Source organism: Chanodichthys erythropterus, chromosome 22 (genome assembly GCF_024489055.1).
Source record: "Chanodichthys erythropterus isolate Z2021 chromosome 22, ASM2448905v1, whole genome shotgun sequence".
Lineage (NCBI taxonomy): Eukaryota > Metazoa > Chordata > Actinopteri > Cypriniformes > Xenocyprididae > Chanodichthys > Chanodichthys erythropterus.
Genome location: NC_090242.1, coordinates 7,811,706 through 7,827,145, shown reverse-complemented (window position 1 = coordinate 7,827,145; position 15,440 = coordinate 7,811,706). Strand labels below are relative to the sequence as shown.

General features: G+C 39.3%; 1 protein-coding gene across 1 annotated transcript in view; it reads left to right on the top strand.

Annotated features, from left to right (window-relative positions):
• camk2a (calcium/calmodulin-dependent protein kinase II alpha) overlaps positions 1–15,440 on the top strand; it is a 66,234-nt gene that overhangs the window by 44,871 nt on the left and 5,923 nt on the right. Inside the window, exons 13-17 of the mRNA XM_067374951.1 lie at positions 3,831–3,871; positions 9,845–9,877; positions 10,211–10,259; positions 13,191–13,266; positions 14,096–14,190. Of these exons, the coding sequence (XP_067231052.1) occupies positions 3,831–3,871; positions 9,845–9,877; positions 10,211–10,259; positions 13,191–13,266; positions 14,096–14,190 (294 nt within the window). The remainder of the gene's footprint in view (positions 1–3,830; positions 3,872–9,844; positions 9,878–10,210; positions 10,260–13,190; positions 13,267–14,095; positions 14,191–15,440) is intronic.

Here is a 15,440-nt window from a genome sequence, read left to right as displayed (position 1 = left end):
TAAAATACATTTATTCAATGACTTAAATAAAAGTATAGGAATATATACAGTGGGTACGGAAAGTATTCAGACCCCCTTACATTTTTCACTCTCTGTTATATTGCAGCCATTTGCTAAAATCATTTAAGTTCATTTTTTTTCCTCATTAATGTACACACAGCACCCCATATTGACAGAAAAACACAGAATTGTTGACATTTTTGCAGATTTATTAAAAAAGAAAAACTGAAATATCACATGGTCCTAAGTATTCAGACCCTTTGCTGTGACACTCATATATTTAACTCAGGTGCTGTCCATTTCTTCTGATCATCCTTGAGATGGTTCTACACCTTCACTTGAGTCCAGCTGTGTTTGACTATACTGATTGGACTTGATTAGGAAAGCCACACACCTGTCTATATAAGACCTTACAGCTCACAGTGCATGTCAGAGCAAATGAGAATCGTGAGGTCAAAGGAACTGCCTGAAGAGCTCAGAGACATACATTAATGAGGAAAAAAATGAACTTAAATGATTTTAGCAAATGGCTGCAATATAACAAAGAGTGAAAAATTTAAGGGGATCTGAATACTTTCTGTACCCACTGTATATAAACAGTATATTTAATAATTAATAATATTTAATCACCCATGTTTTAATTAAAGATATGTCATAATAGCAACACTGTGATTTGAAATTTAATTATTTCACTCAATTGGCCTATATGTTTTAATAAAAAATCAATGTAAATCTAACTCTGGATTTATTGAAAAACAACCCCATTAGTTATAATAAGTATAAAATAAAAAAAACAAATAAATTAGTGCTGTCAAATCGATTAATTGCAATTAATTGCATCTAACATAAAAGTTTGTTTACATATATGTGTGTGTGTATATATATATATATATATATATATATGTATTTATAAAACAGTTAGTTCCTGTCCTTGATTCTGATTGGTCAATAGCTGTGTTTTATTCACGATAAAACATGACCACCTCACCCAACGGTTCTGTGTATCACTACACAACACCCTCAGCAACCACTCTTAGCAACGTAAACTGTTTGTTCTCGGTTGATATTGTTCATTGAATCTTATTATGTAGAAGAGTATTGTGAGAGAGATCGGTGAGCGAGTTTATTACCTGCATTCAGATTTAGCATTTTCATTCAGGTCAGTCCTATGTTCATAATAAAAAATCTGTTTAAATGTCTGATGTATTATCTTGTCCTTTTAACAGTTAATGGGTTTTCCCATGACTGACAGCACTAGTCAAAGCATTTGTCAGTTGCGTCTTGTTCCGTGTTCACAACAATTCAGTCTTTTCAATGTAAAAGTCTTCACTACTGACTGACACACTCATAAAACATCTAATGGTGCAATAATGTAACTTCTGTTGCGGTTCATGGTCAGGGACTATTTTTTTCTGGCGGAAGGAAGGTTTTAGTGAAAGTTTACTTCATGAAAGTTGCATTGATACATTCTTTTGGCTTTAATATTTGTATTGTGTAGTAACCGTTTTATAAAAAAAAGCAATAAGGTACTCGAGGCTAGTGCTGTATTGTGAATAAGTCACAGCTGAAGGGGTGCACGGTGTGACTTATTCACAATATAGCACAGCCTTTCATACCTTATTGCTTACATATATACACACACAGAGAGACATACACATAATATATAAATATGATATTAAACATTATGTAAACGCAAACTGTTAGATGCAATTAATCACAATAAATCAATTTGACAGCACTAAAATAAATGAATAAATAAATAAATAAACACTAACACTAATAACAGTGAGCCATATACTGTGCCAATTTTAGGCATCTTACCCTAAGGTTTGATTTTATCTGTTCCCTTCAAAATGAAAATATTTTTTCCTCTACAAATCAAAAAACATGAATGTGTCCATAAATCATCATAATAATCCCTCATTAACAAATAGACACAAAAACATTTGATATACAACATAATATAATGTCATAAATCACAATTTGAGAATGAGAGCATACTGTAAAAAATTATTTTCATAATTTATCACTTTTTTTTTTCTTTTGTCAAATCAACTTAGATAATTAATGTGTTTAATCTGTTGATTAAATCAATCACCTTCATTTCAGTTAACTCTTTTTTAGGTTAAACCAACAATTCTTTTTTACAGTGTAGATATTCAAGGAATGAAGGTGTGGGTAATTATCTTACCCCATCTTGACCTACTATATATAGAAACAGATTAATGAATGAGAAACCCTTGTGAGATGCAATGTTTCAAACACTCAATATACAGGCGATACAGGCGACCTCTGGTGGTGAGATGAGGGTTATGCATCTAAATGTGCATGGGACACCCGATCCAAACCCCCCCCCCCCCCCCCCCCCCAGCATCTCTTGCCTTATGTAAACCCAAAAATGTAATATGACCCTGGCGAAGGCCAGTGTGCAGTTGCAAGATGTTGCGTTTTACATTCTTTTACATTTACATTCAGTTTTTCAGGTATAAGTGCACAGTAAGATTAGCCAAACTTCACAATTTTTCCATAAGCACCACTTATTCAGATGTCACTTGGGTAAAATGGGTAAAAACAGTGAGTTTGCATGTTCAGAGTTCAACAAACTTGAAGAATGAAGAGACATTTTTTGCCTCAGGTGTCCCCTCCTGATTTCACTAAGTGCAGCATGTTCCTGAGCCTCCATCTTTGTTGATCCTGAAACAACATTCCAGTCAACCAATCAGATTTGAGGGTCAAGTTCACAGTCAAGATTGCAACCAGGGTTAGGTGCTTCTACATCAGTGTTATTCACCATCATTTCCCTCTGATTTTAGGGATAGCTTATGGGTAGGGTTAGGGCTACATTTTTAGACAGCAATGTTGTTCCAGGATTGACCCAGGAACGCGTCTTACTTGGCAAAATCAGGACATGCTGGAGTGAACATGGAGAACATTCCACAGATTCAGGGGCGCCACCACCTCAATCCGATCCTGTTTGGGAATTATTTTCTTTTTTAAGAATTCTGTTCCTTGTGGGGGAGTCGTGCGGGTGAGGGTCTGTAAAAGGTCAGCTATGTCTAAACTAAAATAGATTGCTCCACCTGTTCAAGTTTAGCAGCCGTAGCTTTTGCATAGACCATTCTATCACTCCCAAACACTCTTGATCATTCATCACATTCTGTCTATTTTTACCAGAGCGGTCATTCTCCACTACTTAAGATAATGTTCAGCGGAAACATACTGGCTTGAGTCAGCAGTGCACTTTTAGTTTCTGGTACCTCTGCCTCTGTTTAGTATTCAATGTGGACATTTAACAGATGTAGGTCAAGCTTAGATCAAGACAGACTTCGTGACAGAGCTAATTCACTTCTCAGTGTTTTTGGGAATGGCTTCTCACACAGTGTGAGTGTGCCTGCACTTAAGTTTATACACATTTGAAATGTCAAAGTTTCCGATAGAGGATGAGGAAATACCCATCCAATAACAGTTTCAATAAAAGACTGCTATCACGAATCATCAATTTGTGGACTATTTCTTGTGTGCTTTTTTCTTTATTTTCCAATGTTTTTAGATTTTTGAATTTCTGAATTAGATGGGTTTAACATTTGACTCACTGTTCCTGATTATTTGTTTGTTTTGAGTGGCCATTAAGAGTGACCAGTTCCTGGAGTGTGGGAGTATGTGATCATGTATGCTGGAAACTCCCAGCACCTATTTTAGAAAGTCAATAGATCTCCAGAGCCAAACTTGAGTCGGAGAGCAGAGCAGTGCTATGCCTTTCACTATGCTTTTCTGGGCTTTTGTGCCCTTTCTTATAGCAATTTCGCTCTTTTTCTTTGTCTATCATTCAGGTGGAAAGAGTGGCGTCAGCAAGAAGACAGATGGTGTGAAGGTAGGGTGAAATCAGATTTTCAGTTAAGATCATTGATATTGATAATAGTTTTAATTGATACTATTTGGATTAAGCCTATTTTTTTTATGTTATGTTATATAATAATATATCATAGACAACAATTGACTGTTTTTTGTGTGTTTGAGTGAGTCTTTGAATCATTCAGATAATAGAGTCATTGAAAACACACAGGAACAAAACATCACAGCTGATTTTGGAATAGCATACTACTTTCACTATTTCTGTCATATCATGTTAAAGTCCAGTCCTCCAATTCTTTGACACTGGGCCTGTCTGTTGTCTCCATGCATCCACTTTGGACCTCCTCTCATTCTGTTGCGAAGGTAAACTGGTTTGTTGAATGATTTCTGCCTTTTTGTGGCAGCTCTTATCTGCACAATGATACCACTGCCTGTGAAGAAAGATTGGTATTTTTGCTTGCTACACTGTCACGAGGACTTGATTGGCAAATCTGTGCTGCTACTGTGAAAAAAACAAGAGTTGTAGATATTTTTGACCATAAGTCCTGAACCGTACGTCCTTGAGACCAGGGCTGTTCTAGGGTCAGTGGGTATTTGGGCTGGACTTCTGTGGATGTCAGTGAAATGTGAAAAGTGAAATGTGCTCGTCTGGATGAAGATTGGACCATTTCAGAAAATCTTCTAGGATTCCCTCAATCGTTTAAAAGATATTCTTAAACCAAAATAAACTACAACTTGCAGCATAACCAATTGCTCTGAATGGTTTTGATTGCGACAACAAATACCTGACATGAAAACTTAATGAGAAAGAGAAAGTAATTAAAATTTTTGAGGCTTGGAAGTCTAACTTTGCCCATTCTTATAACACTGGAATCATTGGATCATTGGACAGTTTTGAGTTTTGCCATATTGTATTTTTTGTACTTTTGAGAATTAGTCCTGCGACTAAGGATGGTGACTTGTACTTAAATACCTGTAACTCTGAGATAATTTCACCAATTTTTTAACTCTCATGTAAGGGCTCAATCTGAGGAAAATGTAGCTTGATATGATAGGGAAAACAGTAGAAATTGTCAATGACCACTGAACCATTGGTTCAGTTGCCTTGAACATTTGCATGCAGTGTTATTTTACTTATTTATCCAAGCTGCCATCATTTTCTATGAGCTTATCTTGAAAAACATGGCAGACATTAGCCGATAAAATTCCATTAGTCGTATTATTTAAATATTTAACATTTCAAGCTAGTCCTGATATTTTTGCTCCATTCCAACAAAAACAGTGCATAAACATGAAAAAATGCTGTACTTCCCTTGTCTGGGCTGTTTTTAAATTTAGGGTACATTGTCCTTTTTTTGATGCACACTGTTTGAAAAACCCTTAAAGGGCACCTATTATGCCCCTTTTTACAAGATGTAATATTGGTCTTGGGTGTCCCCAGAATGTATTTGTGAAGTTTCAGCACAAAATACCCTACAGTTAATGTATTATAACTATTTGAAAATGTCATTTTTGGGGCCTGTTTTAAAAAGAGCTCTTTTGGTGTGTACCACCTTAAATATAAATGAGCTGCATATCCCCGCCCTGCCTTTGGATGAGGGCGTAACTTGCATACCTATTGCAATAAACAGTCGGTAGAAGCAGAATGGCTGAGAGTGAGAGACCCGCTGTTTTGTATGGCATTCAGCCGTACATGTTTGAACCGGAATCAGACCCAGATGATGAAGAGACTCCGGCAGAAGAAACACAATTGAGAATGGAGCAGGACGTCTCTGAATGGTTATTTGATACATTTATGTACTTATAGAGTTTTAATCGCGTCCCCTTTGCAATTATGGATGTGCAACACACACACACACACACACACACACACACACACACACACACACACACACACTGTGATAACGTTCGCGCAATTTTTTGAAACTACAAACACAAATACTATGATAACGTTTGCTAAGTACGTTAGATACACACTATACAAACAAGGTTTAAATTATATACAAAGACATTCTACGACGACGACAACAACTTTAGACGCATTTGTTATTGAATTGGCTGACATCGACTGAAATGACTATTTGCTCAAAAAACATTAAATACACTTACTTCTTCTGGAGGTGACGTTGGATCGCGAACAGTAGGCAAACGATCCACACTTGAGGATTAACTTTGAAGCAAGACCTGCTTTGAATTGACCCTCGTTCTCAAAACAGTCAGTCAAAAATGATTCATCCACTGAAAACGGAATGATGTCGGAAGTAAGTGAAAACTACTATGTTCATTATTACATCCCACAACAGATCATTTATGTTTCTTAGAAGACATTACCGGCTGTCGTTGAAACAATGGAGGATGGTTGACAGATCACCGACGGCGGGGTCTATGCCAAAACCAGATTGTCAATCAAACCACGTGGGTGGGGCTTAGCGCAATTCTACGTCACAGTGAGAGCAGTCTTAGAACAGGGCGTTCTGAGACAGTGCTTATGAATTATTGAGATTGTAAAAAAAACACTGGGTGGATTTTTCTCATTCTAGGGTGGTTTTGCTCACACACTGCCAACACACATTTATGGTCAAACACCATGTAAAAGTGAATTTTGCATAAAAGGTGCCCTTTAATATTTTGCAAAACATCCCAGTTCCAATTCTCTTATATTGTAATTGCATAGAGTACAATGAAATTAGATTCATACCTTACAGTATATCCACACATAACAGCACAACAGCAACAGGTATAACTATTACACAATAAATATAGCACAATACAATACAATAACTCTGGCAACTGAAGTAAGATATTGTATGTTAGAATATTGCACATCATCAAATTGCAGTGGCCCTATGAACAATTAGTGCAGGTATGTCCATTCAAAGAGCAGTTGAGACTTCATAAGCCAGTGTTTGACAGAATTAATTTCTCCTATGGCTCTGGGGTAGAAACTGTTTCTTGAGTATGTTTGTCCATGATAAAATGGACCTGAAATGCCTACCACAGGGTAGCCGGACAAACAGTTGTTGTCCATGGTGGAATGGGTCTTTCAGTATGTTAGCTGCTCTACTTAGAAAAAGAGAGCTGAATAAGTCGATGCTCTTCTGGGCTGTACTGATGATTGTACTGATGACCCTCTGGAGGACTCTCCTGTCCGCTGCTGAGCAGCTGGCATACCACACAGAGATGCAGTACGTCAGTACACTCTCAACAGCACAATGATAGAAGGATACCAGCTGTTTTCCTTAGAGTATTCAGGAAGGGGAGTCTCTGCTGTGCCTTCTTGACTACTGCGGTGGTGTTGGAAGCCTTGGAGAGATCTGTGGAGATATGCATGCCCAGAAAACAGGGACCATTTCCACAGTCCCTGATAATGTAAAGACTTGAGGACTACACTGCTCCTCTGGAATTTTATTATGAGTTCTTTTGTTCTTAAAGAGTTCAATATGAGACCATTGTCTGAGCACCACACTGCCAATCCTTAGACTTCTTCCCTATAAGCTTCACCCGTGCTGAGTGTGAGGCTGAAGGAGAGATGTCTAAGGATCTGTTTACACCTGGTAAAGAGTTGTGTTGTTCGGATCACAAGTAGACAAGGCAGACACATACCCACCCGTTTAAATGTATGGATTTTTTCAGATCTTTCGATCTAATCTTTTGATCTTTCGATCTTTCGTGGGGCAGTCGTGGCGTAATGGATAGAGAGTCGGACTTGTAACCCAAAGGTCATGGGTTCGAGTCTCAGGTCCGGCAGGGATTGTTGGTGATGGGAGTGAATTTCCAGCGCTCTCCCCACCTTCAATACCATGACTGAGGTGAGACCCCTGAGCAAGGCACCATACCCCCAACTGCTGCCCGGGCGCCTCAGCAATGGCTGCCCACTGCTCCGGGTGTGTGTTCATGGTGTGTGTGTTAACTGCTGTTTGTGTGCACTTGGATGGGTTAAATGCAGAGCACAAATTCAGAGTATGAGTCACCATACTTGGCCACATGTCACTTCACTTTAATGGACAAAATTAGCTCACTCAATTTACACATCAACGTGCACAAAGATGACAGAAAAACATACAGAGAGCATCAGCTATCGTTTCTGCTCTGATAACCACAAGACCACACTGAATGCTGTGAGTGTGTGTTAAAAATCAGGAATGGTGTGAGAATATTGTGCTTGGTATGTTTTTCATCTTCAAACCAAACTTGGATCTTCAGCCGACAAAGTTTAATTCCCCTCTGGCTAGAACGCTTCCCATAATGTTTACGCATTAGGTCAGTAGGTGGATAGCAGGTGTCTTTAGTGGCTGTTCAAACACATTCGACCATGAGCGTCTACACTAAGAAAGCAAACCGGTCGAATGCTTTTTCAACTACCTCTGGAAGTGGTCGACAGTGGACAACCCCCCAAGTTTTAGACCCAGTTAACACCTGTATTTAGTGCCATCCACTTTTGATCCAATCAGCAAAAATGCATCTTAATACCAGGTGTAAACAGGGCCAAACAGTCTGAGGGTGATTTGCCAAAAAAAGTAATTGATGTCCATGGCAAATGGATTGGAAAAACCTAAGTCATTAAGTTTGCTGACCAATCTGCCCAGAATGACTGTGTTAAAGGCAGAGCTAAAGTCTATGAAGAGCATCTTCACATAGTTCCCTTGATATTCATAGACATAAAAGCTCAACAGCACTTGAATCTGAATAACTGCAGATCGCAGTTATATTGATATCTTAAAGTTCTTTTATGTCCTCCAGAATAGAGTAGGCTTTACACAAGTGAGAAAGGTGCACATATCTCTAAATTAACTTTTATCAACCAACAGAAAGTTTTTTTTTTTTTCATGAACCCCACCCCCAAACCTACCCTACATTTTTTTTTATTTACATCCAAAATTCAACCTCAGAAGGGACCATGACATACACCATTTACAGTGCAGTTGAAGAGCCAATGCCAGCCACGAACCTTCAGCCAGAGGCAGAGGCCATGTCTGTTCCAGAGTCAGTGTCAGCCACTATGTCTATCCTGGAGCCAGTGCTCATTGATCTGCCCAGGAGTTAGTTAGTCTCTGGTCCCCTGGTCCTTCCTCCTTCGCTGGCTCTGTCCAGTTCCCTTGCTCCACTTCCTTTGCTGGTTGTGTCCCGTTCTCTTGCTCCACTTCCTTTGCTGGCTCTGTCCAGTTCCCTTGCTCTACTTCCTTCGCTGGCTCTGTCCAGTTACCTGGCTCTTCCTCATCCTCCTGATCCAGAGGCTCTTAATCCTACAGCTCCACCGGCATGACCACTATCTTCTGGTCTCCCAGATCCACCATGGTCTTCGGAGTGGTGGCCTCCGAGTTTCGACCCTCTGGGTCCACCTCAGCCCTCCAAGCCCATGATTTCACCTTGATCCTTCGATCCCTTGGCTCCACCTTGGCTCGTAAATTCCTTGGCTCCACCGTCGTCTGTCATACCTCCTGTTCCTCCATGGTTACTTCTTCCTCCTGTGCCACCATGGGGGTCCCTTAGACCTGACTATCCCTCCATCCCCCAGAAATCCATTATCACCTGCAATTACTGCAATAGTCCATGCAAAGTAAAATCCATCATATCCACTTACACACAGGCTTCTCTTTGCCATACAAATTGTGTTCTATATTCCAGGTAAAACCATACAGTTGCTATCGTGTATGGAACAGACTGAAATATGCTGAAAATCTCCCACTTTATTTGGACTTATTGCCAGTAGTGGTCATTTCACATGTAGACTACAGTGATATTACCTGCAGTCGATTATTTCATGTTTTGCAAAAATGTAGAAACCAGGTAGGTTAGTTCTACAGGTACTCCTACGAATGCTTCCTTAATGCAAGGAATAGACACCTAATTTAAGATGGACTTATTTGAGGAGGACTGTTTTGGACTTTAAGCAGGAGCACATTATTCACATATTCACGGCTGTTCCTCTCATCTCCCTCTGTCAGTTTCATACTGTTTGTTCCTGTCTAACCTCTTCTCATTTCTCTTCCAGAAAAGGAAGTCCAGTTCCAGCACCCAGCTGATGGTGAGTGTGAAACAGGCTCAATCCTGTTGACAATCTGCCACAACTGGCAACCTTTAAAGGCAACCTAACAATGAGCAAAATATGGCTGCCATGGAGCTGGACTTTCTTTTTGTTGATGTTGATGTTACATCACATCTGTAAAGTTGATGCAAATCTGACACATTCGTTATTGCAGGACTGATGTCAAGTCACCAACTTGACACCTCTGATTTTCACTAACTTTTTCTTTCTTGAAGTCACAGAGAAAGGAGCTGGTCAACTATGATCATGCATTATGTGATCCTGGCTTTGAAATTAACAATTAAACCCTGAATCTCAATGTATCCTTTTTAGGAATCATCGGAGAGTACCAACACCACAATTGAGGATGAGGATACTAGAGGTGAGACCATCTATCCATCCATCCATCCATCCATCCATCCCACTTCCACATCTCTGATAAATATCCCTCCATCCACCCCTCTTCCACATCTCCAATAGATATCCATCCATCCATCCATCCATCCACCCCACTTCCACATCTCCAATAGATCTCTGTCCATCCGTCTGTCCATCCATCCATCCCAATTCCACATCTCTGATAGATATCTGTCCGTCCATCCATCCCACTTTCATATCTCCGATAGATATCATCTGCGTGTCCGTCCGTCCATCCATCTATCCATCTGACTTTCACATCTCCGATAGATATCCATCCATCTATCCCACTTCCACATCTCTGGTAGATATCTATCCATCCATCCATCCCACTTTCATATCTCCAATAGATATTCATCCATCCATCCATCCATCCCACTTCTACATCTCCAATAGATATCCGTCCATCCACCCCACTTCCACATCTCCAATAGATATCCATCCATCCATCCATCCACCCCACTTCCACATCTCCAATAGATCTCTGTCCATCCGTCTGTCCATCCATCCATCCCAATTCCACATCTCTGATAGATATCTGTCCGTCCATCCATCCCATTTTCATATCTCCGATAGATATCATCCACCTGTCCGTCCGTCCATCCATCTATCCATCTGACATTCACATCTCTGATAGATATCCATCCATCTATCCCACTTCCACATCTCTGGTAGATATCTATCCATCCATCCATCCATCCATCCCACTTTCACATCTCCAATAGATATTCATCCATCCATCCATCCCACTTCTACATCTCCAATAGATATCCGTCCATCCACCCCACTTCCACATCTCCAATAGATATCCATCCATCCATCCATCCACCCCACTTCCACATCTCCAATAGATCTCTGTCCATCCGTCTGTCCATCCATCCATCCCAATTCCACATCTCTGATAGATATCTGTCCGTCCATCCATCCCACTTTCATATCTCCGATAGATATCATCCACCTGTCCGTCCGTCCATCCATCTATCCATCTGACTTTCATATCTCCGATAGATATCCATCCATCTATCCCACTTCCACATCTCTGGTAGATATCTATCCATCCATCCATCCATCCCACTTTCACATCTCCAATAGATATTCATCCATCCATCCATCCCACTTCTACATCTCCAATAGATATCCGTCCATCCACGCCACTTCCACATCTCCAATAGATATCCATCCATCCATCCATCCACCCCACTTCCACATCTCCAATAGATCTCTGTCCATCCGTCTGTCCATCCATCCATCCCAATTCCACATCTCTGATAGATATCTGTCCGTCCATCCATCCCACTTTCATATCTCCGATAGATATTCATCCATCCATCCATCCCACTTCTACATCTCCAATAGATATCGGCCATCCACCCCACTTCCACATCTCCAATAGATATCCATCCATCCATCCATCCATCCACCCCACTTCCACATCTCCAATAGATCTCTGTCCATCCGTCTGTCCATCCATCCATCCCAATTCCACATCTCTGATAGATATCTGTCCGTCCATCCATCCCACTTTCATATCTCCGATAGATATCATCCACCTGTCCGTCCGTCCATCCATCTATCCATCTGACTTTCACATCTCCGATAGATATCCATCCATCTATCCCACTTCCACATCTCTGGTAGATATCTATCCATCCATCCATCCCACTTTCACATCTCCAATAGATATTTATCCATCCATCCATCCCACTTCTACATCTCCAATAGATATCCGTCCATCCATCCATCCCACTTTCACATCTCCAATAGATATCCATCCATCCATCCATCATCCCACTTTCACATCTCCAATAGATATCCATCCATCCATCCATCCATCCATCCATCCCACTTTCACATCTCCAATAGATACACATCCATCCATCCATCATCCCACTTTCACATCTCCAATAGATATTCATCCATCCATCCATCCATCCCACTTCCACATCTCCAATAGATATCTGTCCATCCACCTGGATATCTGTCCGTCCATCCCACTTTCACATCTCCAATAGATATCCATCCATCCATTCCACTTCCAGATCTCCTCTCATATCTAAGTATTCACATAACCCCTGACTTGTTGAGTTGCAGCCTGGAATTAAAATGGATTTAATTGGGATTTTTATTATTACAATTATATATGCCTTAACCGTTTAAAAGAACAAAACATTTTTTATTATTCAAGTATTCACCCTTTGCTGTGATTGCCCTGTCATAGCATCATTTGGATGGAGTCCACATATGTGTTCTCTGGTCTGATGAGTCAAAAATTGCACCTTTTCAGCATTGGTAGAAAACAGTGTCTGACAGAAATTCAATGTTGTCCATCAGAACACCATTGACGCATAGTGGTGTTAGCATCTTAATGTGGAGATGCTTTTTATGGGCAGGGACTGTGAAACTTTACAGGAAAGTGGGCAAGATAGATGGAGTCAATTATAGGACAATTCCAGAGGAAACCCTGCACAAGTATTGAAACTGAACCTGAATGTCTTAAAATGGCCCAGTCAAAGCCCAGGCCTTTGTCCCATTGAGAATATATGGCAACTGCTGATGACCAACAACTGATGGAACCTGACAGAACTTTTAATAAGAATAAGAAAAGATATACTCATAGCAGAGTGTAAATAGCAAAGTGAAAATATTAGTATCTTTTTGTCCTAACTGCAAATAGTGTCCATTGACCATTGGTTGGTTACACATTTATTAAGCAGGTACTTTTATCAAACGTGACATACTAAGCCATGATAATGATTACACTGGTTACTACAAAAAAGTTGAACTTAGTAAGTGAAAATAATCGTTTAAAAAAATGACCCTTATACTGTGGTATCTACCACAATCTGCACCACTGAAAAAACCTTTAAAATATTTATCTTTCTGTTTTTATCTTCAGTGAGGAAGCAAGAAATCATCAAAGTAACTGAGCAACTCATTGAAGCCATCAGCAATGGAGACTTTGAGAATTACACGTGAGTTTGGGCAACATTTGTTTTACATCCAGTCCTTCATCATTTGCATTTGCTAATCATTAAATATGAATGTACTGTAGTGGAGACTGGGAACGGTTGTAACACTTTTTTTTAACGTCTGTAAAGGCCTGTTCACACCAATGATGTTGAACCATTGACAGCCAAACAGAATCCACCTGATTGAGCTCTTGCATGACCCTCCTGCATGAAGAGCTAAAGCATTTAAAGCAGAAGTCAAACTTTCTCCTTCTACTGTGGTTGAACATTCACTCAATAACTGACGCCTTCAAACTGGACCATTTGTATATCCATATAGATTTGATTGCAAAAATAAATTCAGTATAATTTGTCAGGCCATGGTGCCAGTGATGCCAAGATACAGCCTCACTTCCTGTCAGCTACATAAAAAATGCCTCCCTGAAATGGAAATTGTGATTTTAAAAAGCAGATGGCCTCCTGTCATGCTCATGAGGGAGTAAGTTATCGTTTCAAGGTTCCAGATATTCTGCATCTCTTTTCCTGTCTGAATGCTGGTGAGCCTAACTTCCTAGGCTGGTTATAAAATGAGATTTTAAAGAGCTCCACGACCAATAAGTCAATGCCAAGACTTCATTCAATAAGATATATTATCATATTAATTGGCTGTGTCCGAGACATGCAGCAGGAGGATAATGGTTTAGCCAGTTTGACTACCAAATTACTTCAAATAATCCTGTATATTTGTATGCTTGGATGGAAAAAAAAGAACCATTGTTCATTAGTGTCAATCTAATGAGCTTTAGAAGTGTGTCATTTTTTCAGTGATCCAATAAGTGATGTTTGTGTGCAGGAAGATGTGTGATCCCAGCGTTACAGCATTTGAGCCTGAGGCCCTGGGCAATCTGGTGGAGGGACTGGATTTCCATCGCTTCTACTTTGAAAACTGTAAGCTTTATATTCACCCCCACACACACACACACACAGGTTTCTTTTGCTATCAAAGTGAGGACATTCCATAGGCGTAATGGTTTTTATACAATCGTTTGTACATGTACATGTATTTTCTATCCCCCTACACTACCCCTACCCCTGAGGACTCATGAAATATCCTCATATTTCATGTTTACATCGTAATACCAGTGTAATACCCATGTCATTATACAAATGTATGTCCTCATAAATCACAAAAACGGGCACACACACACACAAATGAATTAAAAGCAAAATTCCAAATAACATCTGCCTAATTGCAATTTTTATAACGCTAGTTGAATATCAGTAGTAATCTATTCTGTGTGTTATAAACATTTTTACTAGAGTTGGGAATCAAAAATCGATTCCAATTCTGGAATCAGATACTTCAGGTCAGGAATCGGATACTTGTTATAAAATTAAAATTTCGATTCCTCTAATAGATTCCTTTGTCTGCATTTTAATATGACTTTAAACCATTCAAGCACAAGAAGACTTGTTTGCAGACTTTTTGCACTTGAACGGACAAATACACATAAAAATATGTCAAAACATCCTCATAAACACAGTCGGTTATGTCTTCAGTGAACATAACCAGTTGACCATGAAAACGCATGTGTAACAGTATATTGAATCCGTGCAGCTCTTAAAGTGACAGCAGCCTAATATTCCTGCTGCTGTCTCTATAATAACATTAATCAAACAACAAAAGACAAAGAGAAAATTCACTCGCTGTTCTTGACTGAATAACTTTTCAGACTATATTTGTAATGTATATTTTATTTATAAAGTGCAATGTTATTTTACATTTGATTTCAGTTTCTGAACCTGAATACCCGAAAACACTTTATTTCAATCGTATCTTTGAACGGTTGTATTTAGGCTATTTGTGCGATTGCTAATTTTCTAGCGTTTACTTCTCTTTAATAATGCTTGACATTTATGTTAGTTAGGCTAGTTGATTTATGGTGTTCTTAAACCATAGGCAAAAGTTCCTTGTGTAAGTGTTCTTTAGCCTGTTGTTTTTTGTTCATGGGATTCAGCTGCAATAAAATATTTTGCAATAAGAATAAGAAATGTAAATAATATCCAAGTTTGTTTGTTTTTTACCATATTGGAATAGAAATTAAGAATCGGAATCAATAAGAAAATTCAAAGGATTTCCAACCCTAATTTTCACCAATTATATTATATTTGGCATTATATTTCTTCGTGACGAGGAG